Raw genomic sequence first — 27832 nt, forward strand, 5'->3', positions numbered from 1 at the left:
TTACTTTGTCAATTTCAATTTAATCAGGTTTTAAACATGCCTTCTATGGTTTCACATTGATGCCTTTGCAAAAATACTGCTACTTCAATATATATGGAAAAGACTTTTCTAAGCTTACTCGTAAACAATTTTCTTTGTTATCTGGGCCTGGAGAATCCCAGGGACGGGGGAGCCTGCTGGGCTGCCATCTATGGGGTCGCACAGAGTCGGACACGACTGAAGAGACTTAGCAGTAGCAGCAGCAGTAAGCTGGTACCAGACTGGAATTTAGTCTACTCTCTAGGTTATAAGAAAACAGTTTTCTTAGAATGCAGCTTTTGATCACAGGTTATGAATTTCTTTACCTTTCAGTAATTTATATTTGTTTTTATTATCTTTTTTTTTACTTTGGTAAAGTTAATAAGCATTATTTAAGATTATGGTACATGTAGGATGGACCAAGCTTTCCCCACTCCTGCAAATTCCCTTAACCCCTCAGATTCTTCTAATGGGACCAAGGTCTCACTTCCCTCCAGAGGGACAATCCAAGCTTCTTATCAGCTGATCTGCCCCTGATATCAGAGTCAATTTGAGCACTATCTGGTCTATAATTTAGGCATGAAACTATGACTACATAAAGGAAAGATGACTTTTTGATGCAGGATGGCCATGATATTCTTGGACTTCAGAGAAAATTGGTTAAAATGAAACTTTTTTTTCTTGGAAACTGCAAAGCTGGTTCTTCTAGCATATGCAGTTGAAAACATCTAGGTTGTTAGGTCACTTTTCATTCCAGTCCCAAAGAAAGGCAATGACAAATAATGTTCAAACTGCCGCACAATTGCACTCATATCACATGCTAGTAAAGTAGTGCTCAAAATTCTCCAAGCCAGGCTTCAACGATACGTGAACTGTGAACTTCCAGATGTTCAAGCTGGATTTAGAAAAGGCGGAGAAACCAGAGAGCAAATTGCCAACATCCAGTGGATCAAGGAAAAAGCAAGAGCGTTCCAGAAAAACAGCTATTTCTACTTTATTGACTATGCCAAAGCCTTTGACTGTGTGGATCACAATAAACTGGGGAAAATTCTGAAAGAGTTGGGAATACCACACCACCTGACCTGCCTCTTGAGAAATCTGTATGCAGGTCAGGAAGCAACAGTTAGAACTGGGCATGGAACAACAAACTGTTTCCAAATAGGAAAAGGAGTACGTCAAGGCTGTATATTGTCACCCTGCTTATTTAACTTATATGCAGAGTACATCATGAGAAACGCTGGGCTGGAGGAAGCACAAGCTGGCATCAAGATGGCGGGGAGAAATATCAGTCACCTCAGATATGCGGATGACACCACCCTTATGGCAGAAATGAAGTATAGAGTGGGTTTACACAGTCGTGATCGTTTCAGGTTTTCAGAGTCTTTTCCCTTAGAGGTTAATCCAAAGTAGGAAGTTTACATTCCTATGCTGCATAGTAGGTGCTTGTGGATTGTTTGATGCACATGTCGTATGTGTACATGTTCGACCCGACCTCCTAAGTTGACCATCCTGCCCCTCCCCCATCCTATTTTCGTCAAGAAGGCAGGCATCCACTTTAGCATCCTACTCCTCAGTTCATCCAATCCCATGGAAGAAGTCATTCCTCCAGTGTTTCCATCGGTTCTCTACATCCCACCTGATGGTGGGGGGTGACTGGAAGATTGACAGTTTCGAACAATTTTGCAATAGCTTCGGTGAAGGCTCCTAGGATTTGCTCGGTGAAGTGGGTGGCGTGTCAACCACTAGAGACTGTGGAAGCTGTGCCCCAAGTGGCAAACGGCGTTGCTTTTAGGCGTTGTCCATTTGCTTCCACCTTCCACAGAGAAAGCTGTACCTAGGATGTTTGACCACCCCCCACCCCCAGGTTACAGGCGTGACAGGTCAGACTGTAGAAATCTTCATGTCAAGAGTGTATTAACAGGCAGACACATCTTAAAGGCACCCTGTCCTCTGAAGCTGGAGGGAGGGGAGGGAGGGGCAGAGGGACGATGATGAAGGGAAGGAGAAAGAGAGGGACAGGGACCCCACGCAGTGTGTGGGGGGGGGGTAGGGGTGTGGGGGGGTGTCTGCTGTGTGCAGGTGCCGCGTGGGTGTGTGCCCCTATGGGTGCGGGTGTGAGGGGGTGGGCAGAGATAGAGGCAGAGAGACACAGCCAGGCAAAGGACAACCCAGTGTGGGTGTGGGTGTGGGTGTGAGTGTGAATTGAATTAAGAGATATATATAGAACATTCCATCCAATGGAGCCAGAATACACATCTTCTCAGGCCTACACAAAACAGTCTCCATGGATAGATAATGTGATAGGTAGGACATGAGCGAGTCTAAGCAGGTGTCGTTGTTGTTGCAGATGCTGTTGTAATGTCACTCAGTTGCGTCTGACTCTTTGAGACCCCATGGACTGTAGCCCACCAGACTCCTCTGTCCATGGGATTTCCCAGGCAAGAATCCTGGGGTGGGTTGCCATTTCTTTCTCCAGGGGATCTTCCTGACCCTGGGATCAAACCCAAATCTCTTGCATTGGCAGGTGGATTTTTTACTATCTGAGCCACCACAGAAGCCCTAAGAAGTATATATTACATATATTACAAATAATTTTATTCCTTTAAAGACAGTGAAATGCTGGCTTAAAAATTATGCACAACCTAAAAGTTTAGAGTTATGTTTTATTTAGCAGGAGTTTTTAGGATTTCAAAAGAGGGAGACAGTATCTCAAGAAAACCCGAGGGAACTGCTTTGAGGTGAGGGGGGAGCCAGGTTATATAAAAGTTTTGCAACAAAGGGCAAGCAGTCAAAACATCAAAGATTATTGTTAATTAAAAGAAGGCCAGATATCTCAAGTGAATGAATTTAGCACTTTTCTATGTATGGGCAGATGAAATCATTCCTTTGATATGCATCTCAGCTGTTTGGGGACAGGATCCTATGGTTTTGTTCTGGAAGGAATAGAAGTCTTTATTTATTTATTTATTTGGCTGTGCCAGGACTTAGCTGTGGCACGTGGGACATTTTAGTTGTGGCATGTGGGATCTAATTCCCTGACCAGGGATGGAACCCGGCCCCCCTGCGTTGGGGGCACAGTCTTAGTCTTGAAGTAGGATCTTATTTCCCCATCTAGGAAATGAACCTAGCTGCCAGTCCACCGGTGGCTAGAGGCTAGAAGGTAAGTTCCTTGATTCTTACTCCATTTGAAAGCAAAAATGTTTCAAGGAGGCAAAAACTGCAGAACAGGTGCAAAGTTTTTTATTAGAGACACAGAGCAACATACCGGAGCGCACACAGAGAAATGACTGATTTACGGCAGAAGCACGGCAGGAACGCACACGGGGAGAGGACGGGTGTCCTGAATGAGCAGCGCAGTGAGAAGCTGATTTAAACACTTAGATAGTGAAGAGGGAATTCTCAGGGCCTGGACTCCATCTTAGACCTGTTCGTGCTGATCATGCTCGGCCACCTCTCCAATGGACTCTAAACTCTGTGCTTAGTGCCTGTGACAATAGAAGGATAAGACCCCCTCCGCACAGGGGAACCTTGAAGATCGTATCAAGGTTACTCATCGCCTAAGAGAAAACATACATTAATCACCCCTGTCTCCTGACAGGCCATACATTTTTCTGTACCTATCGGAGTGTAACCTCGGGCTTATTGATTATTGGCCAATTGTTTAACTGTTTGAACACATAACACATGAATGATGGGATTATTGTGATTGTATTTACCCTTCCTTTGTTTATGTAAGTCTCAAGGAATTTGGGGTGGTGAGTTCGGACATGTACACATGGGGTATAAAAGATTTTCACAAATGCCGGTCGGGGTCCTTGGCTAAGAGGAGACTCTGCCTTGGGCCGGCCGGTGTAATAAACTGCACTCCACTACCTGCATTGTCCTCCTGAGTGAGAACAATAGGATTGTCCTTATATAGGCTCTTTGTTTACATTTGGCCAATTATTTGTTTCTTTTCTCACACCTGGCTGGTCCCTGGGCCCTAAGATGCCTGTGCAAATTTTTGCTAATATGGATTCCACCACACAAGCCTGTAGGTGCGTGTCCAAACTTATGGGATGGGACCCCCTTCCCTTTGTTACCCCCATAAGCCTCCCTGCACTTGTGTGGGTGGAGAAGTCCTCCTAGACCTGAGGAGTGGGCACTATATCTCTACTTCAGCAGAGCTCAGTGTTGGCCTTGGAGTGTCTGGGTGAGAACAAAGCTTCAGCTTTACTCCACTTGACAATCACCAGGGGCCCAGCCTGGGGCGCATCTATATCACGGCTTGAGTTCCCTCGGGGCTCACCGTGGGGCATAGCTGCAGTCTGAAGGCTGCTAGAGGGCAGATCCTCTTTCCTTCCTGAGTCCCCTCAGGGCTTCACCAGCTCCCCTTGGGCTGGTGGCTGCAATCACTGATGACTGTGAAATCATTTGCTACTGATATGGCAGGAAATATTCCATTTCTCAACAGGAAAACAAATGTATAATAAATTCTGATTCACTTAAAATATAAAACCTGTCAACTTAACCCCCAGGAAGGATTTCAGCACTTTTCTAGATATGAGGAGATACAAGAATTGACCTTATATAAACTTGACTCCTGAAAATATCTATCTGAATGCTTGTTCCACCAGTTTTTCCCGCAGCACAGGGGGCTTCATTTCTGCTCTCCACCCTGAGCTCCTTTCAGAGGGTGTTGAAAATGAGCAGCTGCAGCAGCACATTATTTAATCCTTGTAGAGGCAGATGGCAAGTGACCATTGCAAGTGCCAATTTGCAGTTGACAAACCTAACATAGTGTATTTTCATACATCTCTGTCTTACTTTTTCAATATTTTCTCAACTACTTCCACAAGAGATCTATGTCAACCACAAATGGCGCTTGCAAAGAGCATTTGCCAGAGACTGAACCACAATAGAGGATTTGCCAGCTGCCTCGGCGGAGATGGAACCCTGTGCTGCCGAAGCTGCCGATCTTCAACATCCGCCGAAGGGAATTCAGGGTGGAGAATGAGGCACTCTGTGCTCCAGGGAAACCGGTGGAACAGGTCTTTTAGAGAGTCAGATATTTTCAGGAACTGATTTCTTGATCCCAATTCTTGCATTTCTTCATCTCTAGAAAATCACTAAATCCCTTCATGGTGACATCTGCTCCTCCTGACCAGCAGAAAACCTTTTGTAAAGTAACTGCTTGATTGCACTGAACTCCCCTTCACCAAAATCTTATATAGTGACCTTCCCCCACTGCCTCTTTGGAGCAGTCTCTCAGAGTTATCTGAGGTGCTGTCTCCTGAGCTCCAATCCCTATTTTGCCCCAGATAAAATATAACTCTGCAACTATCACATTGTGCATATATCCAGTTTTCTCAAAGAGACCTCTAGTCTTGCCCATTCTGTTGTTTTCCTCTATTTCTTTGCACTGTTCAATTAAGATTTTCTTATCTCTCCTTGCGATTCTTTGGAACTCTGCATTCAGATGGGTATATCTGTCCTTTTCTCCTTTGCCTTTCACTTCTCTTCTTTTCTCAGCTCTTTGTAAGGCCTCCTCTGACAACCATTTCTTTCTCTTGGGGATAGTTTTGGTCACTGCCTCCTGTAAAATGTTATGAACTTCCATCCATAGTTCTTCAGACACTGTATCAGATCTAAATCCCTTGAATTTATTTGTCACCTCCACTGTATAACCATAAGGGATTTGATTACATCATACCTGAATGGCCTAGTGGTTTTCCTTACTTTCTTTAACTTAAGTTTGAATTTTGCAATAAGGAGCTCATTATCTGAGCCACAGTCAACTTTCGGTCTTGTTTTTGCTGACAGTATACAGCTTCTCCATCTTTGGATGCAAAGAATATAATCGATCTGGTTTGGTATTGACCATCTGGTGATGTCCATGTGTAGAATTGTCTCTTGTGTTGTTGGAAGACAGTGTTTGCTATGACCAGTGCGTTCTCTTGGCAAAACTCTATTAGCCTTTTCCCTGCTTCATTTTGTACTCCAAGACCAAACCTGCCTGTTACTCCAGGTATCTCTTGACTTCCTACTTTCGCATTCCAGTCACTACAAACAAAGCTAGTGGAGGTGATGGAATTCCAGCTGAGCTATTTCAAATTGTAAAAGATTAGGCTGTGAAAGTGCTGCACTCAATATGCCAGCAAATTTGGAAAACTCAGCAGTGGCCACAGGACTGGAAAAGTCAGTTTTCATTCCAATCCCAAAGAAGGGCAATGCCAAAGAATGTTCACACTACCACACATTTGCACTCATCTCACATGCTAGCAAAGTAATGCTCAAAATTCTCCAAGCCAGGCTTCAACAGTATGTGAACTGAGAACTCCCAGATGTTCAGGCTGGATTTAGAAAAGGCAGAGAAACCAGCGATCAAATTTCTAACATCCGTTGGATCATAGAAAAAGCAAGAGAGTTTCAGAGAGACATCTACTTCTGCTTCCTTGACGTTGCTAAAGGCTTTGATAGTGTAGATCACAACAAACTGTGGAAAATTCTGAAAGAGATGGGAATACCAGGTCACCTTACCTGCCTCCTGAGAAAACTGTATGCAGGTCAAGAAGCAACAGTTAGAACATGAAATGGAACCAACTGACTGGTTCAAAATTGGAAAAGGAGTACATCAAGGCTGTATATTGTCACCCTGCTTATTTAACTTATATCCAGAGTACATCATGTGAAATGCCAGGCTGGATGAATCACAAGCTGGAATCAAGATTGCTTGGAGAAATATCAATAACCTCAGATATGCAGATGACACCACCCTTATGGCAGAAGGTGAAGAAGAACTAAAGAGCCTCTTGATGAAAGTGAAAGAGGAGAGTGAAAAAGTTGGCTTAAAGCTCAACATTCAGAAAACTAAGATCATAGCATTCGGTCCCATCACTTCATGGCAAATAGATGGGGAAACAGTGGAAACAGTGGCTGACTTTATTTTATGGGGGTCCAAAATCACTGCTGATGGTGATTGCAGCCATGAAATTAAAAGACGCTTACTCCTTGGAAGGAAAGTTATGACCAACCTAGACAGCATATTAGAAAGCAGAGACATTACTTTGCCAACAAAGGTCCGTCTAGTCAAGGCTATGGTTTTTCCAGTAGTCATGTATGGATGTGAGAGTTGGACTATAAAGAAAGCTGAGCGCCAAAGAATTGATGGTTTTGAGCTGTGGTGTTGTAGAAGACTCTGCAGAGTCCCCTGGACTGCAAGGAGATCCAATCAATCCATCCTAAAGGAGATCAATTTTGGGTGTTCATTGGAAGGACTGATGTTGAAGCTGAAACTCCAATACTTTGGCCACCTCATGTGAAGAGCTGACTCATTTGAAAAGCCCCTGATGCTGGGAAAGATTGAGGACGGGAGGAGAAGGGGACGACAGAGGATGAGATGGTTGGATGGCATCACCGACTCAATGGACATGGCTTTGGGTGGACTCCAGGAGTTGGTGATGGACAGGGAGGCTGGGAGTACCATAGTTCATGGGGTCGCAGAGTCGGACACGACTGAGCAACTGAGCTGAACTGAACTGAATCAATATCTTTTATATATAAAGAAACACTGTGAACCTTTTAGAAATAAAAGACACTATTCAACATCTGGGAAATATATCAATGAATAAAAAAGACAAATTACACTTAGAATCTAGCTGAGGGGAATAAATAAGATGCATTAAAAATAACATAATTCTAAGAGTTTCCTGCACCTTCATGAATCACAGCATTGTTGTGGCAATGGTTCTGGCACAACTCACTTAAGATATGAGCCCTGCCATACAGGGCCACCCAAAGCGAAAGGTCATCTGAAGTGTTCTGGCAAAATGTGAAGGAGGAAACAGCAAACCACTCCCATATTTTGCCTCCAGAACCCTATAAACAGTATGAAAAGACAAAAATATATGACACTGGAAGATGAGCCCCTCAGGTCGAAAGTGTCCAATATGCTATTGGGAAAGACCAGAGGGCAATTACTAATAGCTCCAGAATGAATGAAACAGCTACACCAAAGCATAACAACATTAAAAATGTAGCCATCAAATTAAAAAAAATGTTGTTCCTTGGAAGAAAAAGTATGATGAACCTAGAGAGCGTATTTAAAAGCAGAGACGTTGCCAACAAAGGTCCGCAGATTCAGAGTTATAGTTTTGCTGGGAGAAATACCAACAACCTTATATATGCAGATGACACCCTTGTGGCAAAAACAAAGAGGACCTAAGGAGCCTCGTGATGAAGGTGAATGAAGAGAGTGAAAAAGCCGGCTTAAAACTTAACATTCAGAAAACAAAGATCACGGCACCTGACCCCATCACTTCATGGCAAATAGATCAAGAAACAACGGAAATAGGCACAGATTTTATTTTCTTGGGCTCCGAAATCACTGCAGATGGTGACTGCAGCCATGAAATTAAAAGACACTTACTCCTTGGAAGGAAAGTTATGACCAACCTAGACAGCATATTAAGAAGCAGAGACATTACTTTTCCAACAAAGGTCCATCTAATCAGAGCTATAGTTTTTCCAGTGGTCATTTTTTGAATGTGAGAGTTAGGCCATAAAGAAAGCTGAGTGCCAAAGAACTGATGGTTTTGAACTACGGTATTGGAGAAGACTCTTGAGAGTCCCTTGGACTGCAAGGAGATCCAACCAGTCCATCCTAAAGGAAATCAGTCCTGAATATTCATTGGAAAGACGGATGCTGAAGCTGAAGCTCCAATGCTTTGGCCACTTGATGCAAAGCACTGACTCATTAGAAAAGACCCTGGTGCTGGTAAAGATTGAAGGCAGGAGGAGGAGGGGATGACAGAGGATGAGATGGTTGGAAGGCATCACTGATTCCATGGACATGAGTTTGAGTAAGCTCTGGGAGTTGGTGATGGACAAGGAAGCCTGGAGTGCTGCATTTGCAAAGAGTCGGATACAACTGAGCAACTGAACAATAACAAATCTGCATATCTGAGGTTGTTGATATTTCTCCCAGAAATCTTGATTCCAGTTTGTGATTCATCCAGCCTGGCATTTCAGATGACATACTCTGCACATAAGCTAAATAAGCAAGATGACAGTATATAGCCTTGTCATACTCCTTTCCCAATTTTCAACCCGTCTGTTGTTGCATGTCTGATTCTAACTGTTGCTTCTTGACCCACATACAGGTTTCTCAGGAGACAGAGAATTTATAATAATTATATGATGGTTATAATAATTTGCTAATTATTAGAGAAATGCAAATCAAAACTATAAAGAGGTATCACCTCATACTGGTCAGAATGGCCATCATCAAAAAATCTACAAACAGTACATGCTGAAGAGGATATGGAGAACACGGAGCCCTCCTACACGGCTGTTGGGACTGTAAATTGATGCAGCCACCATGTAGAGCAGTATGGGGATTCCTTTCAAAACTAGGACTAAAACTACCGTATGACTCAGCAATCCCACTACTGGGCATATACCCTGAGAAAAACCACAATTCAAAGACACATGCACCCCAGTGTTCACTGCAGCACTATTTACAACAGCCAGGACGTGGAAACGACCTTGATGTCCATGGACACATGAATGGATAAAGAAGTTGTGGTATGTATATACAATGGAATATTATTCAGCCATAAAAGGGAATGGATTTGAGTCAGTTGCAGTGAGGTGGATTAACCTAGAGCCTGTTATACAGAGCTAAGTAAGTCCAAAAAAGAAAAATATTGTATATTAATGCATAAACGTGGAATCTAGAAAAATTGTACTGATAATCCTATCTGTAGGGAAGGAATGGAGATGTAGACATAGAGGACTTATGAACACAGTGCGGGAAGCAGAGGGTGGGATAAACTGAGAAAATAACGTTGACCTATATACACCACCACGTATGAAATAGATAGCTAGTGGGAAGCTGCTGTATAACACAGGGAGATCAACTTGGCCCTCTGTGATGACCTAGAGGGTGGGATGGGGTGAGGTGGGAGCCTGCTTTCCTCACACTGGCCCCAACAAAAGTCACACAACATTGTAAAGCAATTATCCTCCAAGTAAACAAATAAATAGAAACCTCCTGAAAGGTTGTTACTGAGTTGTGAAAGACTCTGGGATTCTTGACCTCTGGAGGAGAGGAATTCAATCTGGGGCAAGTGAGGAGGCTTGATCACTCAGCGTTTTTGTGTGATAAAGTTTTATTAAAATATAAAAGAGATAGAGACAGCTTCTGACATAGACATCAGAAGGCGGCAGAAAGAGTGCCCCCTGCTAGCCTTCAGCAGTATGCTATATTCCTATCAGCAGGCTGCTAATTAAAGAAAGGAAATGTCTCAAAATTCAGAGTGGCACCAGGCCCCTCACCCACAACATGCATTTTGAGATAACACTGGCACAAGGTGAGTCGTCCCAGGCCATAAAAAGATTGACAAGAATCTTGAAGAAAGGCAGGTTTCCAAGAAAAGAGACAGTTTCATTAACATAACTTAAGAGAATATTTGCATGAGTAAAATACTGGTTTGTCAAGTGGGTTCTGAGTCTTAGGCAGAACCAGCTTGAAGAAAGAGTCTAGGGTAAATCCATGAATCCTCCAGGCCAGAACACTGGAGTGGGCAGCCTTTCCCTTCTTCAGGGGATCTGCCCAACCCAGGGATCAAACCCAGGTCTCCCTCACTGCAGACAGATTCTTTACCAGCTGAGTCACAAGGGAAGCCCTAGGTCAAGGGAAACAACTGTCTATTATGCAACTGATAGGGCCCACATGGGGGCTCATTGATAAGATGACTCGTTATGTCAACCTCACAGATGAAGAATAAAATCACAGTGATCTGTGAGACTGACCAAATGGCCCAAATGGCATCCTGTTATCTCACTGGTACCTATCTTCTCAGAGCTGTGAGACCACTAGATTCCAGACCTCCGGCTACGTGAGCATCCCTTCAGAGAATTCTTCATTGGTGGGGTATAAGAAGGACCCAGTCAGAAAGGGAGGATGCTGGTTCTCCTTAAGGGCCAGTCACCCTCTCTTTTCCCTCTAATAAATTTCCCTTTTCTTGCCTGACTCCCCGGCTCACTCTCTTTTTCTCTGTATTCACCTTACCAGCAACAAAATCTAGAATTCATTTTAAAAACTAAGTTAATTCAACTACAAACGTAAGGCATGGTAACCAGCAAAATGGCAGTGGGAGAACAGGGTAAGGGGATATTCATCACTCAAAATACAGGAACAAGTGATTATTTCCTTAGTACATGAATAATTTCTACAGTGAAGAAGAAATAGTGACGGAATAGTCCAAAAGGGAAATCAGGAAAAGGTATAAGATGACAACTCACCCAAAGAGGAAATACGGTGAGTCTAAGCAACAAATTAAGAAAGTAAAATCGAAATAAGATACCAATGACACAAATCAAACACTTTAATGACATCTGGGATAGGCTGCGACAAAAAAGAACTTCATACGCTGCTTATGAGGGTGTAAATTGATATAACTTCTATGAGTGCATGAGTGAAGTCATTCAGTGCTGTCTGACTCTTTGCGACCCTATGGACTGTATCCTGCCAGGCTCCCCCATCCATGGTATTTTCCAGGCAAAGACACTGGAGTGGGTTGCCATTTCTTTCTCCAGAGAATCTTCCCCACCCAGGGATCAAACCTGCATTTCCTGTGTCTCCTGCATTGCAAGCAGATTTCTCACCCGCTGAGCTATTGGGAAAGTTCAATTTCTATGGACTTTATCAATAACTCAGAAATTTAAAATGGGATATCCTTTGGTCCAGTAAATCCCCTGATACAAAATCATCTCACAAATGAAGTTCTTGTGCTCTAAGAAAAAGACATTTGTTCACTTAGCACTGTTCATATCAGCAAAACATTCTAAACAGCCTACAGACCTATCAAGAGCGTTATGGCTAATTGATGTTCCAGCCACACAATGGAAAACTATAAAGCAATTCCAAAGAATAAGATAAACCTACATACAATCACATGTTAAGATCCTTTGACGTATTTGGTGAAAAATGTGATCTGCATACACATTTTTTTTTTTCTTTCTCGCTCAGTCCTGTCTGACTCTTTGCCACCCCATGGACTGTACAGTGCACGGAACTCTCCAGGACAGAATACTGGAGTGGGTAGGCTTTCCCTTCTCCAGGGGTCTTCCCAACCCAGGGATCGAACCCAGGTCTCGCATATACAGATAGTGCAATAATATTTAAGAAAAAGACATATTTGCATAAATCTGGATATGTTTGCAAATGCAAAGAAAACGGTTTGTAAGGATAAACTCTCACTTTTTAACACTTCAGTTAAGAAGAGGAACATGATAGAAGGAAGTTTTAGGACTGGGCTTTGGGTTCTTCTATTCCCACTTTTTATTTTACGCATTTACTTCTAAATTTTTACCAGGAGAACGTTATCTCTGTAAACAATAAAAATAACTAAATGAGCTGTACCAGGTTCACCAAAGCCTTACCTGAGAACCATGCTTCTGGATGATCCCCTCAAAGGTAAAATCTGCCACTTAGAACACAGGGAAAATCTATGCCTTTTGTGTATGGGTGTGTGTGTGTGTGTGTGTGTGTGTGTGTGTGTGTGAGTGAGTGTGTGTCCCTGAACAAGTCAAATTCTCCCAGTCAATTGTGAGTCGTGTAAGCACTCATTTCACTCACCTTTAAGAAGTGCATCTTGTATTAACTAAATCCTAAGAGGATGGGCACCAGGGACAAATTTGGGGCTAGTTAGATCATGGCCTTTGGTTCCATCACTTCATGGCAAATAGATAGGGAAACAATGGAAACAGTGAGAGACTTTATTTTTTGGGCTCCAGACACTTGCTCCTTGGAAGGAAAGCTATGACCAACCTAGACAGCATATTAAAAAGCAGAGACATTACTTTGCCAACAAAGGTCGGTCTAGTCAAGGCTATGGTTTTTCCAGTAGTCATGTATGGATGTGAGAGTTGGACCATAAAGAAAGCTGAGCGCTGAAGAATTGAAGCTTTTGAACTGTGGTGTTGTAGAAGACTCTTGAGAGTCCCTTGGACTGCAAGGAGATCCAACCAGTCCATCCTAAAGGAAATCAGTCCTGAATATTCACTGGAAGGACTGATGCTGAAGCTGAACTCCTATACTTTGGCCACCTGATGTGAAGAACTGACTCCTTTGATGCTGGGGAAGATTGAAGGCGGGAGGAGAAGGGGACGACAGAGGATGAGATGGCTGGATGGCATCACCGACTTGATGGACATGAGTCTGAGTAAACTCCGGGAGTTGGTGACGGACAGGGAGGCCTGCTGTGCCGCAGTCCGTGGGGTCGCAAAGAGTCGTACACGACTGAGCGACTGAACTGACCTCAACCGAACCACGTGACCGCCAACGACGCTCCAGCATCTGGGGCACGAGCCGCCAGGGGCCAAACGGACGCGCCTAGAACCTCAGGAAACCGTTGGTGGGTGGGGAGGGGGCTCCGTCCGGCAGCTCCGTTCTGATCTGCTGTGCTGAGAACGTGGGCTTTCCTTCCTGGAAATGAGCCTTAATCCCTCGAAGGTGGCGCCGGAGCCGGAGCCAGAGCGGGAGCCGGAGCCGGAGCGGGAGGCAGGACAAGGGCCTGGGTCCGAGGCCCAGGGGCCGGGGCCGGAGAGAGAGAGCGGGCCGCCCGCGGGGCCTGGCCCGGAGCCAGAGCCGCCCTCGCCGGCGGGTCAGGACCGGGAGCCGGGGCTCGGCCCGGCGGGGAGGCCGAGTGCAGAGTCCCCTCCAGAGCCCGAGGCTCCGCCGCCCCCGCCGGCCTCGCGGTCTGAGAACCTTCAGGCCCAGCGGCGCCGCTGCCACACCGTCTGCCTGGAGGCGCCGCTGTCGCGGGGCTTCCGGCGTCTGGGCGGGAAGGTGGGCGCGCACCCCTGGATCTTCCTGCTGCTGCCCATGGTGCTAACGGCCGTCCTGGGCACCGGCCTGATGTACCTGCCCCGCGATGGAGAAGACGACCTGGAGGAGCAGTACACCCCGATCGGGAGCCCCGCCAAGGCCGAGCGGCGCTTCGTGCAGGGACATTTCACCGCCAACGACTCTCTCATCTTCTCCATCTCCAGGAAGAGCGCCGAGGTCTTTTATGCCTCCGTCCTCGTGGTCTCCAACACCGAGACCCTGCTGGAGCCGGACATCCTAGAGGAAATCAGCAAGGTGGACGACGCTGTGCAGGCTCTGACTGTGACCCAGGACAACGGAACCCAGATCCCCTACAGCGAGGTGTGCGCTAAGAACCAGGGCTCCTGTGTCCCCCCCAACCCACTCTTGTTCGCCTGGAAAAGGAACAAGGGCCTCAACCTGAGAACCATCACCTTCCCCATCTACAGCCTAGCCGGTCAGATGGTCTCCCTGGCCAACATCCTGGGAGGAACTGTCTTGGGCGAGAGTACAGGGCCGAGCCAGTTACTCCTCCAGGCCAAAGCCATGCGGCTGCAGTACTACGTGGAGACAGGTGAAGGAGAGGGAAATGGACGTAGCAAGGCGTGGATGATCCATTTCCTGATGAAGGTTGGCAGCCTTGAAGAGAGTCTGGCCTTGAAGAAGATCCAGGTACCTGGCGGCTGGGGTTTGTGGGAGGCCAGGAGAAGGTGGGAGGGATAAGAGGACTTGTTCCAAGGACCACAGCAGCAGCACCCCCAGATTATCAGACAGGGTCCTTGACTGGAGGCTAGGTGCGCTCTGGTTTATTTGATCCTTAATTCAACTTTCTTACAATAGCGCCCTGAAGAAAGTCACAATGGATTCTAAACAAGGGTGGATGTGTGTGTAACTGATTCTCTTTGCTGTACACGTGAAACTAACACAACATTGTAAAGCAACTATACTACAGTAATTTTTTTTAATAAAAAGAGGACTTTAAAAAAAGAGAGAGAGAGAAGAATGCCACAAATGTTAAATCCTTGATAACATTCTGGTTAAAAACATATGGTACGTTCTCAGGGTAGGTCTGTTTAGTACAGACGTTGATCTTCAGGTTTAGTTTGGTTTATCCGGTCAAGTTACTCTGAAATTCTTACTTTCAGTTTAAGCCTTTGCTGCTTCTGGGAACCCCCTAAACTTTGTTTGGAGTTCATTGGAATAAAACAGCAAAACTTTAAACAAAAGTTCCATGATGTTTTTGAGAAAGATGAGCATTTTAAAAGTAAATTATAGCATAGTGCCAGGCACATATTAGCTGTTCAGTAATTTTGGGGCTGGCAAACCTAATACTCTGAATAAAACTGGTGAAAATGAGAAGATATCGTCTGGAAAAAGCCTTTTAATACCCAGGCCTGTCTGAAATGATGTTTGTACAATTAAAATAGTAAAAGATAATGACCGAATAGAAGTTTAGAAAAAGTTATAATGTCTACAGTTAGTAATGCTTTCACAGTTTTATATAAGATTCAGATTTTGTGTATTCAGGAGTTTAGATTTTTTTGAAACAAACTTTAAAAAGCATGCCAGAGATTTGTGAGAAGAAGCAGATCTTTATTACCTTCTTTATTCTAAAATCATAATCCATATATTTTGATTTTTCACTGAATTTTAATGTTTAAATCAATAAGTTGTAGTGTTTCAATATCATATGTAACTCACGTACAGTGTCAGAATCGAAAGTCATTTACCTGAATATATTTTTGTGGCAGGTTGTCTACTTTTCATCACTTTCTAGACAACTGGAATTTGAGGCAACTTCTAAGACGGTGATCCCCTTGTTTCACTTAGCATACCTTCTAATCATATTATTTGCAATTGTATCGTGCTACAGGTAAAACAATTTTATTAGTTTTTTAAACTCTAAAAAATATTTTATTGTAGTAATGTATATAATGTGTATATAACATTTATAACATAAAATGTATCAGTTCAAAAACCATTTTTAAGTGTACAGATCAGTGACATTAATTACATTATCAGTGTTGTGCAACCGTCGCAACTATCCCTTTATGAATATCTTCCATCACCCCAAACAAACACTGTAACCATTAAGTAATAACTCCCCATCGTCTCCCCCAAGTCTTGGCTAAGTTTTAATCTAGTTTCTGTTTCCATGAATTTGCCTACTCTAGAGATTTCATAGAAGTGTAATCATACAGTATTTGTCCTTTTGTGGTTGACTTATTTCACTTATCATAATGTTTTCAAGGTTTATCCATATTGTAGCATGAGTTCCTTTACATGGCTGAATAATATTCCACTTTATGTATATACCATATTTGTTTATCCACCTATCTGTTGATGGGCACTTGAAATATTTTTTCCTTTTGACTATAGTGAATAATGCTGCAGTGAACCATGGTGTCCAAATCTCTGTTTAAGTTCCTGTTTTCAGTTCTTTTCAGTATATACCTAGGAGTGGAATTAGTGGGTTATATGATAATTCACTGGTTAGCTCTTTGAAGAACCACCAAATTATTTTTCACAGAGGCTACACCATTTTATATCCCACCAGCAGTGTGTAAGTTTTCCAATTTCTCTACATTCTCACCGTGATTATCTTTCTAATGTGGTTGTTGGTTATTTGTGTGTCTTCTTTGGGGCTCCCCAGGGGGTGCAGTGGTAAAGAATCCGCCTGCCGGTGCAGGAGACGCAAGAGACTGGGTTTTGATCCCTGTGTTGGGAAGATGCCCTGGAGAAGGACATGGTAGCCCACTCTGGTATTCTTGCCTGGAAAATTCCATGAACAGAAGAGCTTGGTGGCTAGGGGTCACAAGGAGTCAGACAACCGAACAACTGAGCACACACGCATGCATACCGTCCATGGAGAAGTGTCTATTCAAGTCCTTTGCCCTTTTTTGGCTGTGCCCCAGGGCTTGAAGAATCTTGTTTCCCCGACCAGGGGTTGAACTTGGGCCCAGGCCCTTGGCAGTGAAAGTTTGGAGTTCTGACCACTGGACTTCCAGGGAATTCCCCACCTTTGTTCATTTTTAGTGAAGCTGTTTGTCATTTTGTTGTTGAATTCTGTTGTTGTTGAGTATATGTTTTGGATATTAAATCCTTATCAAGTTATATAATTTGCAAATATTTTCTCTCTGTAGATTATCTCTTTACTTTCTTGATAATGCCCTTTAATGTACAAAGGTTTTAATTTAGATGAAATTCAGCTTATTTGTTTTCATTGTTTCTGCTTGTGCTTTTGGTGTCACATCTAAGCGGCCATTGACAGGTGAGGTCATGTGCGAGTGCTCTGTGTTTCCTTCAAGAGTTTTGTGGTTTCAGCCGCAATATTTAGGTGGTTACGATTTTTAATCATAGTTGTATACGATGTGAAGTAGGGGTCCAACTTTATTCTTGTTCGTGTGGAAATCCAGTCATCCAAGGGCCATTTGTTGAAGAGACTGCTCTTTCCCAGTTGATTGGATCTGGCATCCTTGTCAAAAATCAGCGGGTTGGAGATACGTGCATTTCTCTCTAGATGCTCCGCTCTGCTCCGTTGGTCTGTATGTCTGTCCAGATACTAGGACCACTCTCAGTTGTCCGTTTATTTTTTCTTTTTAAGGTTATTCTGGAACATCCAGGGCTCCTTGGAATTCCATATGAATTTGAGTATTGACCTATACATTTCTGGAAAACAAGCTGTTTGAATTTTGATAGAGATAGTGTTTAATGTGTAGATCACCTTCGGTGAGATTGTCATTTTGACGATATTAAGTCTCCCCCGCAGCCCCAAAGACTGTGAAAGCCTTTCCATTAATTTAGGTCTTTTTTAGTTTCTTTCACCAATGTTTTATAGTTTTCCATGTATCAGTCTTTCACTTCTTAGATTAAATGTATTCTAAGTATTTCATTATTTTAAACGCTAAATGAAATCACTTCTTAATTTCTTTTTCTTTCTTAATTTCTTTTCTTAATTGTTCATTGCACATGGCTAGAAACAGCTGAATCCTGTGTGTTGATCTTGTATCTTGCTTTACTGAATTTGTTTACTAGCTTTAGTGGCTTCCTTTGGATTCATTGGAGTTTTCATATGTAGGATCATATAATCTGTGAAAAGAGAGTTACAATTCTTCCTTTCCAGTTTGAATGTGTTTAATTTCAAAGTCCTGTCTAATTGTTCTGATTAGCACTTCTGCTGCTGCTGCTGCTGCTAAGTCGCTTCAGTCGTGTCCGACTCTGTGCGACCCCATAGACGGCAGCCCACCAGGCTCCCCCATTCCTGGGATTCTCCAGGCAAGAACACTGGAGTGGGTTGCCATTTCCTTCTCCAGTGCATGAAAGAGAAAAGTGAAAGTGAAGTCGCTTAGTCCTGTCTGACTCTTAGCGACCCCATGGGCTGCAGCCCACCAGGCTCCTCTGTCCATGGGATTTTCCAGGCAAGAGTACTGGAGTGGGGTGCCATCGCCTTCTCCGTAGCACTTCTAGTACATCTTTGAATATCACTGATGAAAGTAGACATCCTTATCTTGTTCCTGATCTTAGAGGGAAAGCTTTCTTTTTTTCACCATTGAGTATAACGTTAGCTGTGCAGTTTTCATAATTGCCTTTATAATTTTGAGGAACTTTCCTTCCATTCCTTGTTGTTCAGAGTTTTTATCATGAGAAGACACTGGGTTTTGTCGAGTGCCTTTTCTGTACCCTTTGAGAGCTTCGTATGGTTTTATCCTTTGTTCTGTGAGTGTGCTGTATTACAGCGATTGATGCTCTCATGTTACTCCTGCAGTCCTGGGGTAAATCCCATATGGTCATGATGTATACTTCTTTTAATATGCTTATTGAATTGTGTTTGCTAGAATTTTGTTGAGGATTTTTGTATCTATATTAATAAGAGGTATTATTTGTAGCTTACTTGTGGTATCTTAGTCTGACATTGATTTCAGTGTAATCATGGCCTCGTCAAAAGAGTTAGGAAGTGTTTCCTTCCTTTCAGTTTTTTTGGAAGGGTTTGAAAAGGATTGGTGTTAATTCTTCTTTACATATTTGATAAAAGTCACTAGTGAAGCCATCAAACCTGGACTTTATTTTGGAGGGGAGGGGAGGTTTTTGAGTGTGGATCAGTCCTTTTACATGTTCTGTTGGGAGTTTCATCTTGAGTCAGTTTGGGTCTTTGTGTATTTCCAGGAATCTGTGTATTTAATCTAGGTTATCCAGTGTTTTGGCATAGGTTGCTTATAGTAATCTCTTAAATCCTTTCTATTTCTGTAAATTCAATAGTGAAGTCCCCATTTTCACGTCTCATTTAGTTATTTGTATTTTTTTCCCCTTTATCACGCTAGATAAATGTCTTTCAATTTTGTTGATTTTTTTCGATAACCAACTTTTGGCTTTGTTGGTTTTCTCTATTGTTTTCTATTCTCAATTTTATTTATCACTATTCTTATTTTATTCCTTCTGTTAGCTTTGTGTTAGGTCGTCTCTTCTTTTCCTGGTTCCACAAGGCGGTTTGAGGTCTGTTCTCTCTTTTTCACTGTATAACTTTACCTCCGGGCACTGGTGTCACTACGTCTCATAAGTTTGATGGTATTTTCTATGTTTTCATTTTCCTTATAGATTATCTGCCTAGATGTTTTATCCATTATTGAAAGGGATGTATTGAATTTTACAACTATGATTGTAGAGCTATATATTTCTCTCTATAATACTGTTAATGTTTGCTTCATATATATTGGGTCTCTGTTATGAGGTCCATTTATGTTTATAGTTGTTATATCTTCTTGATTAATTGGCCCTTTTATAAATATATAATTCCTTCTGTCTCAAAACTTTTAACAGTTTTTGAAATAGTCTATTTTCTCTGTTATCAGTATAGGCACTCCTAGTCTCTCTTGGTTACTATTCATATGGAGAATCTATTTCAGTCCTCTTATCAATCTATTTATGTCTTTGGATCTAAAGTGAATCTCTTGTAAATAGCATATAGTTGAATCATGCTGTTTTGTCCATTCTGACAATGTCTGGGTTTTGATTGGAAAGTTTACTGTGTTTAGATTTAAAATAATTGCTGACAAGGAAGGACTTATTTCTATTGTTTGGGTATTTAATATTCTGTATATGTTAGAGCTATTATCCTTCATTTCATCCATTTATACCTTTTTTTGGGCCAAACCCAGGCCCCAGCAGTGAAAGCGCTGAGGAGCCCTAACCACTGGACCACCAGGGAACTCCTGATTTCTGCTTCTTTCATGTGTAGTTAGTGAGCTGTTTTGATTGGTCGTTTTGCTGCCAGTGATTCCCAAGGCAGCCTGAGCACTGGAATCATATGAAGAAACTTTTAGACACATGGATTCTGCAGCTTCTCTACAAACTGTAGATCAGAGTCTGCAGAGCAGTGTCCCAGGACTGCAGGCATCTAAAGCTCGGAGACTCTCCTAAGTCATTCTGATAAACTGCTTAACCAAAGTCCTTCCTGGGGACTAGAAAATCTGCAAGTGTATTCACTAGCGTTCTGCATTCACATCTTTCCTTCCATTGCCTATTGGACATTAAAATAAGGATCATTTAGAGAGTGAACACAGTGACTAGTCGAAGTCAGATCACTCCAGCCAATAATCTGCTTCACTCCCTCCATCCTCTGAAAAATTTATACCAACAGTCCAGGAACCTGCAACAGGGCATCGGGCTAAGCACGCCACATGTAGCTTTTATCCTGTGAATCTTTCTGGTTGCAAGGTTCACCTGCATTACTTTTACCTTAAACTCCCGTAAACCAATATTGTTGCTTTAAGAAAGTATTGTGTGTATGTGTTAGTCACTTAATTGTGTCTGACTCTTTGTGACCCCAGGGTCTGTACCCACCAGGCCTCTCTGTCCGTGGGATTCTCCAGGCAAGAATACTGGAGTGGATTGCCATTTCCTTCTCCAGGGGATCTTCCTGACCCAGGGGTTGAACCCAGATCTCCTGCATTGCAAGCAGATTCTTTACCATCTGAGCTCTAGGGAAGTCCACAAGAAAGTATTGGTTGTAATCAAATTTTGTTTTGGTGCGTGTATGTATGTTGATTTGGGGCCCTGAGTTTAACAGATAGCACCAGCAGTTTGAGAAAAAGTGAAATACAGACATACATAGTTGTTTCAATAAGAAAGTTGGGTTATTTTAATGTGGCCTTGCATGAATAAGGTCTTTAGTTATATTCTTGCTCTTTGGGAATCAGTAGCTCCATTTCCATAATTGAATTCCCTAGTCTTCAAACCAAACTGTTTCTCTCTGCTACTAAAAGTTTCTAGAGGCAGCTATCAGTTGTTTGTTTTGAAGCAGTTGGCAATGAAGTAAAACAGAAACCTAGAGATTGTCGTCAATATTTTAAAATGTAAAGTTGTGGTTGTTGGGGAGGTAGAGTATTAAATCCAGTCTTTTTAAAGTGCTGTATATATATTCCCATTTTTGTTGGTCCAACCAAGAAATAGACATAAGTTGTGTTATTCAAAATGGAGTATATATTACTTTTTTTTTTTTTTGCAATTAGTAGCCACTTTTCTTGGGCTTCCCTGGTGGCTCAGTGGTAAAGAATCTGCCTGCAATGCAGGAGACACAGGAGATGCAGGTTTGATCCCTGGGTGGGGAAGATGCCCTAGAGGGAGGGCATGGCAACCTACTCCACTCTCCCTGCCTGGAGACTCCCGTGGAGAGAGGAGCCTAGTGGGCTATAGTCTATAGGGTCACAGCAGTCAGGCACGACTGAACACACACACACACACACACACACACACACACACAGAGCCCCTTTTCTAGAGCCCACTCCTCTAGCAGAGGAGAACCAGGAAAATCTGTTAGAAGGAGGCTTTCATTCTGTTTGTTAGCCACACTATAGATTAAACCAGCTTTGACCTACAGGAGGTATTTGGGATTGTGTTTATGGTAATGGGAGTCATCAGTGGGTGAGAAGATACCCGGACATGGGCGCTTTCACACTGCTTGCTTCTGTTCACGTTCCTTTGGAGATCAGAGTGGAGTTAGCCATTTGCAATGTTCTAGTATATCTTTGCGGTTCTGAAAGGCCAGTCGGTAGATTCAAGCTAGGCTCACTGCATAAGAATCAACCAGAAAAGTTTGGTAAACGTACAGATTCCCAACTTTTCTGTCCCCCCCCACCGCCCTTTGTTTTTGTTCAGTTGGTCTGGGCTGGTGCCTGGAAATTAAAGTTCTCCAGCAGAGAGGTGTGGGGATTATTCCCCAAGAGAGCTGTGAAGAAGTGTCCTAGTCAAGAATGTTATGAATTGCTGGAATTTCGGTATGGAAGCTACCACCACAAGTTCCATGACTTTTCCCTCCAAATTTACAGGTGTGACTGTGTACGAAACAAAATGTGGGTTGCAGTCTTTGGAGTCATCTCTGTCGCCTTGGCCGTGGTGAGCGGCTTCGGCCTGATGCTGTACCTTGGGGTGCCGTTTGTGCTCATAGTTGCAAATTCACCATTTCTTATCCTCGGTGAGTAAAACAAAGCGTGAGGCTGCACACCGTGTGTGGGGGGGTGTGTGGGGGGGGTAAAGGAAGGGTATTGTGTTAGATTAAGTGAAATAATTATATATAGGTGACTCTACAGATCCAAAATGAGGAATGAGGAGAAAAAGAAAATCAAATGGAATTATATGCCTTTAGAGTTGGAAAAATCTGGTACCCTAAAAGGAAAAACACAGACCAGGGACATGAACAGGCATTTCACACACAAACACACAAACACACACACACGCACGCACGCACACACACACACACACACAGAATCCAAAATGCTAATCATTGAAAATGTAAGAAAGAAATATTTGACCTTTCGATTAATCAAGGGATGCAAGTTAAACCAAAAGTGAGATACTTTGTCTTCTTATTGGATTAATGAATATTATAGCAAGGTTGAAGGTCTGGGGAAGATTGTACGCAAGTGAACACTCTCATATTCTGCTGAGGGAGATTTGTAAATTGGTACACTTTTAAGATATAACTTTGCAACAAATCGAAAGACTTAAAAATTTTAAATGGAACACTTTTGACCTGCCAACTCCACTTCTGGGGATTTGTCCTAGTAATTGGGCAGGTTTTCACAAAATAAAGTAAGCCTGTTCATCTTAGTGTGTTTTATAAGGAAAAACAAAGACAAGCTAATCCCACACCACCATGGGATTGGGCTGCTCAGATCCCGTTAAGGTTTGGGATCCTGTTCAGTCTCTCAAAAGAGGTAGATACAAAGTGTGAAACGAAGAATGCTGGTTATGAAACAAGATGTTTAAAACAGAGAGATGTACAAATATGCATGTATATTTGTATAGAGCAAATTCTGGATAGATGACACTTAAAATATTAGCAAGGATTATCCTTGACAGGTGTAATTACAGTTGTTTAAAGGTTTTCTTTGTATTTGCCTGTACTTTCAGGATTTATTTTACAATAAGCATAAGAAGGCAAATATGTTTCTATTTTGGATGGTGAGCAACTTGGAAGAATGAATCATCGGTTTCCTAGGGGAGATGGGGAGGAACTGTGCACGGGATGTGCGCCTTCCCAGCACACACTCACGCTTACGCGCTCAGTGTTCCCACAGCCGTAAACAGCTAAAGTGTAGACAGCTGATTTCATATCAACGTCTTCATATGATCTGAATATACACAGACATGTGAGTGTAGGGGTGCGTGGGGGGGGCTGTGATTTCAGTAGCTCAAGAAATGTGTGAGGACCATTTCTGAACCAAGTTCCATAAATAGTAAAACTGGTTTTTAAATACCTGTTCCACATCAATGAGTTTATCTGTGGCCTTCAGTACTTCAGAGTCTTGCCCTTCATCCAGCTGAATGCAAGCGAAATCCGGAAAGCTGGCTGCGGGGGGCATGTCAGGGTGCAGTTTGTGACAGGCCCCACAAGGCTGTGTCACCGCAGGCCTCCTGCCAGACCATCCACACAGGACATCCGAGTTAGAGGCCAAGTGCAATTCCCAGTACCTTCCCGTGTAATCCATGGAGAAGATCTTCCAAGGTTGATATTAAAATCAATCAGCATTCAGTTCCAAGTATTGATTTTGTATCCATACACACAGAAACAGGTGTACAGGAGCGAAAGCGGTAGGAGGCCTGAGGGAAGTGAGATTTATCTGCACTGCGCTTAGGCTGTCCGTGGTGACCCCGTCTTCTCTGTAGTCCTCCTCTCCTAACCTCTGTGACGACTTCAGAGTCCTCACATGTTCTCCTGGCCTCTTTATTCCAAATCAATCAGGGAACGTCACTGTGGAAGAGACTGGTGACTTTAGTATTCACTTACTATGTAAAGGATTCTTAAGGTTTCCTTTGGTGCATATTTCTGATCTCAAGAGTACCTGCCTTTTACTGACATAAGGCCTTAACCTGGGCAAGTGAAGTTTGAATGACAGCGTTCTGGGTGTCAGAACCAGACTAGCAGAAAACCACATGTGTATGTATATCTGCGTGTGTGTGTACAAACTCCGGGGTGCCTTTAAAGTCGTACCACAGTGATAGCTAGATGCTAACCGAAGAACAGATAAATCCAGCTCGTATTTTAAACCACAGGATGCTAACTCAGTGCCTTAGAGTAAAATGGTTTATAAGAGAAAATGGTCTCTCACATGTTCTGATGGCATCAGAGATGCATGGCTAACCCTGCTTCACCTAATACCCAGTCAGCCGGGTTTCCTGACTCTTCACTGAAACACCCCGAGTGATGACTCGGAGCAGAGGGTACTGTGCCATGTGTGCAAAGTGTAGAGTTGTTCCAGAGCGAGGAGTGATGAGCTGTGTTGTGGATTCAGAGGCAACCAGAGACGGCGTCAGAGAAAGCAGTACCCAAACACAGACTCCGCTTGAGTTGATCTGGTTAATTTTTAATGGATGTTAAAAAGTATGAAGACTCTGTTTCTTTCTCTAACAGGTGTTGGGGTCGATGACATCTTTATCATGATTTCTGCCTGGCAGAAGACCAGCCTCACGGAGAGCATAAGTGAGAGGATGTCCGATGTCTATTCAAAAGTGGCAGTATCCATTACAATCACCACCGTCACCAATGTCCTGGCCTTCTATACAGGAATTATGACCTCTTTCAGGTCCGTCCAATACTTTTGCATGTATACGGGAACAACCCTGCTCTTCTGTTATTTGTATAACATCACCTGTTTTGGAGCATTTATGGCCCTGGATGGGAAAAGAGAAGTAGTCTGTCTACGCTGGTTGAAGAAGCCAGAAACGCCTGACCGAAAATGTTCCTCTTTAAAACAGGCCTGCTGCCTCCCATGTAATTCTCTCCAAGATGAATATAAAGCCGACATCCATCCAATGAATCTATTCTTTAGAGACTATTTTGGTCCTTTTCTCACAAGCACCAAGTCCAAGATTTTTGTAGTGCTCCTATACATTTTGTACATCGTAAGTAGTGTATATGGGTGTTTCCACGTGCAGGAAGGTTTAGACCTCCGAAATTTGGCAAGTGACGACTCCTACATCACACCATATTTTAATGTAGAAGAAGAACACTTTTCTACTTACGGTCCCAGGGTTATGGTAATCGTTACTGAGGCTCTTGACTACTGGGATAAAGATGCGAGGCAAAAACTGGAAAAATGTCTGGCAGATTTTGAAAACAGTGAGTATGTAGATGAAAACCTTACAGAGTTTTGGTTACGAGAATATGTAAAATACATGGAAAACCTCCGTCAAGATATAAATGATAAGACAGCGTTTCTAAGCAATATTCCCACTTTTTTAATGGAATTTCCACTTTTTGCATATGATATTAACATAACATCATCACAGGAAATCATTTGTTCCCGGGCCTTCACTCAAACCACGGGTATTTCTTCTTCAATCAATAAGAAGCTGATGTTACTCCAGTTCCGAGACATGGCTGAGAAGTGTGACGTTCCCCTAATGGTGTACAACCCGGCGTTCATATATTTCGATCAGTATTCTGCAATAGTAGAAAACACTGTCCGGAACGTGATTGTCGCCTCAGCAGCCATGTTCGTGGTTGCCTTGTTGTTAATTCCTCATCCCCTGTGTTCTTTGTGGGTAACTTTTGCGATCGCTTCTGTGATTGTGGGCGTCACGGGTTTTATGGCCTTCTGGAATGTCAACCTTGACTCCATATCCATGATTAATCTTGTCATCTGTATAGGGTTTTCTTTTGACTTTTCTGCTCACATTTCCTATGCATTTGTTTCCAGTTCAGAGCCCTCAGTAAACCGAAAAGCCACTGAGGCACTGTACCTGCTAGGCTACCCCGTGTTACAAAGTGCAGGTTCAACAGTAATAGGGGTGTGTGTCCTGTCTGCAGCCAAAGCGTACATCTTCAGGACATTTTTCAAAATTATGTTTCTTGTGATGGTATTTGGAGCTGCTCATGGTCTGATTTTTATCCCAGTATTCTTAACCTTTTTTTGAAAGTTACTTTGAATAGCCACTAACAAATCAAAGACCAGTTATAGAATTCCCGATTGGCCCAATCCAATCTGATGAAAATGCACTATTAAGAATAGTCAATAAACTAAAAACGAAGGCATGTTTCCTTAGCTTGTAAATACCATTTTAAAATGTTATTTAAAATATCCTGAGAAAAATTAATGTCTCACATTAAAATATTTTACTAAATTAAGAAGTGTTTTCATCTTTATTATGGTCTATACAATCAAGCATAACTTTCCAATTATTTGTCCTTTTATTTCATCATTAGTAGTTTATGCCTGGAATTCAAATAGTTTATGTATTATACTCTAAAATGGAATATTATCTTCATTGTACTTGTCATATGCATTATTATGTAAAAGTGTAACTGACTATTATTTATTCTCCTAGTCTAGGGTTTTTCTATGCATTTTCTTAATGGTGTATTTTGATGAACAGAAGTTTTTAAAGTTTGGGAATCAAATTTATCTTTTTTTTTTATGGTGTTTTCTGAGAAATCTTTGCCTAATCCAAGATTACAAAAAATCATCTATATTTTCTTTTTAAACCTAATAGTTTTATATTTACATTTTATATTACATATGAATCATAGACCTGTGTTTGTTGGGAAGTATGGGTAGAGGTTCGTTTTCTTCCCGTTATAGTTATCCAGTTGTCCCAGCATCTGTAGTGAAAAGACTGTCCTTTTACCAGAGGGACTAACTTGGCGCCTCCATCAAAGAACCACGTGACAGTTTATGTGTACCTCTATCTTTGTGCATTGATCTGTTTTTCTGTAATAAAGTGGATACCACACTGTATCGATTACTGAAGCTTTATATTAATTATGGAAATTAGGTAAGTTATCCAGCATTTTCCCTCCTTTCCAAATTATTTTGGCTGTTATAGGTTCTTTGCATTTAGATACTAATTTTAGAATCACTTGTCCTTATATAAAAAGAAAAGTTTCTGGGATCATAATTGGGTCATGGTGAGTCTACAGATCAATTTGGGGAAAATAGATATATTAGCAATATGAAATCCTCCAATCTGTGAACATGGTTTGTCTCTTACCTATTATCTTACTTCATGTCTTTCAGAAGTATCTTATAGGTATACATGGATTTAATTTTTTAGCACTGTAAATATTTTGAACCCCCTTTTTCATTTTTTTTCCACTAGTACATAAAACACAATTGGTTTTGGTATACCGACCTTATTATGTGTAATCTTTTTAGGTTCATTTATTCATGTAGATTTTTGTAGTTTAGTAGTTTTTAATCTATGCAGTTATGTAAAGATCACATAAAGACCGTTTTATTTCTCCCTACGTAAACTCCCTATATACATTGCACAGGCTTAAAACGTCCAGGAAAATATAGGAAAGCGTGGTGACATCATTGGCTTGCTGCCAGATTTGTAAGGAGTGGAATCAGTATTCCCTCACATCTCACGGTTTCCCTGGGGCTTTCGCAGCGTCTCCTGTCAGATCGTGGGAGCCCCTCTCTACTCCTAGTTTTCTGCCATGTTTCAACGTGAATGGGCATTAAA

General features: G+C 42.4%; 1 protein-coding gene across 2 annotated transcripts; it reads left to right on the forward strand.

Annotated features, from left to right (window-relative positions):
• Window positions 1-11379: 11379 nt before the first annotated feature.
• LOC145531021 (patched domain-containing protein 3-like) lies at window positions 11380-27102 on the forward strand. Of its 2 annotated transcripts, XR_014072120.1 has the most exons (5): window positions 11380-14212; window positions 14320-14542; window positions 15622-15743; window positions 22192-22337; window positions 24777-27102. XR_014072120.1 is itself a non-coding variant. In XM_081552353.1 (4 exons), the coding sequence occupies exons 1-4, from the start codon at window positions 13496-13498 to the stop codon at window positions 26279-26281; spliced, it is 2820 nt and encodes a 939-aa protein (XP_081408479.1). In that variant the 5' UTR covers window positions 11380-13495; the 3' UTR covers window positions 26282-27102. The 2 variants fall into 2 exon arrangements, 1 of the variants encoding a protein (XP_081408479.1); XM_081552353.1 differs by having other exon boundaries at window positions 11380-14542.
• The last annotated feature ends 730 nt before the right edge of the window (window positions 27103-27832 follow it).

Source organism: Giraffa tippelskirchi, chromosome 13, assembly GCF_054371585.1.
Source record: "Giraffa tippelskirchi isolate mGirTip1 chromosome 13, T2T-mGirTip1v1.2.pri, whole genome shotgun sequence".
In the NCBI taxonomy this organism is placed as follows: domain Eukaryota; kingdom Metazoa; phylum Chordata; class Mammalia; order Artiodactyla; family Giraffidae; genus Giraffa; species Giraffa tippelskirchi.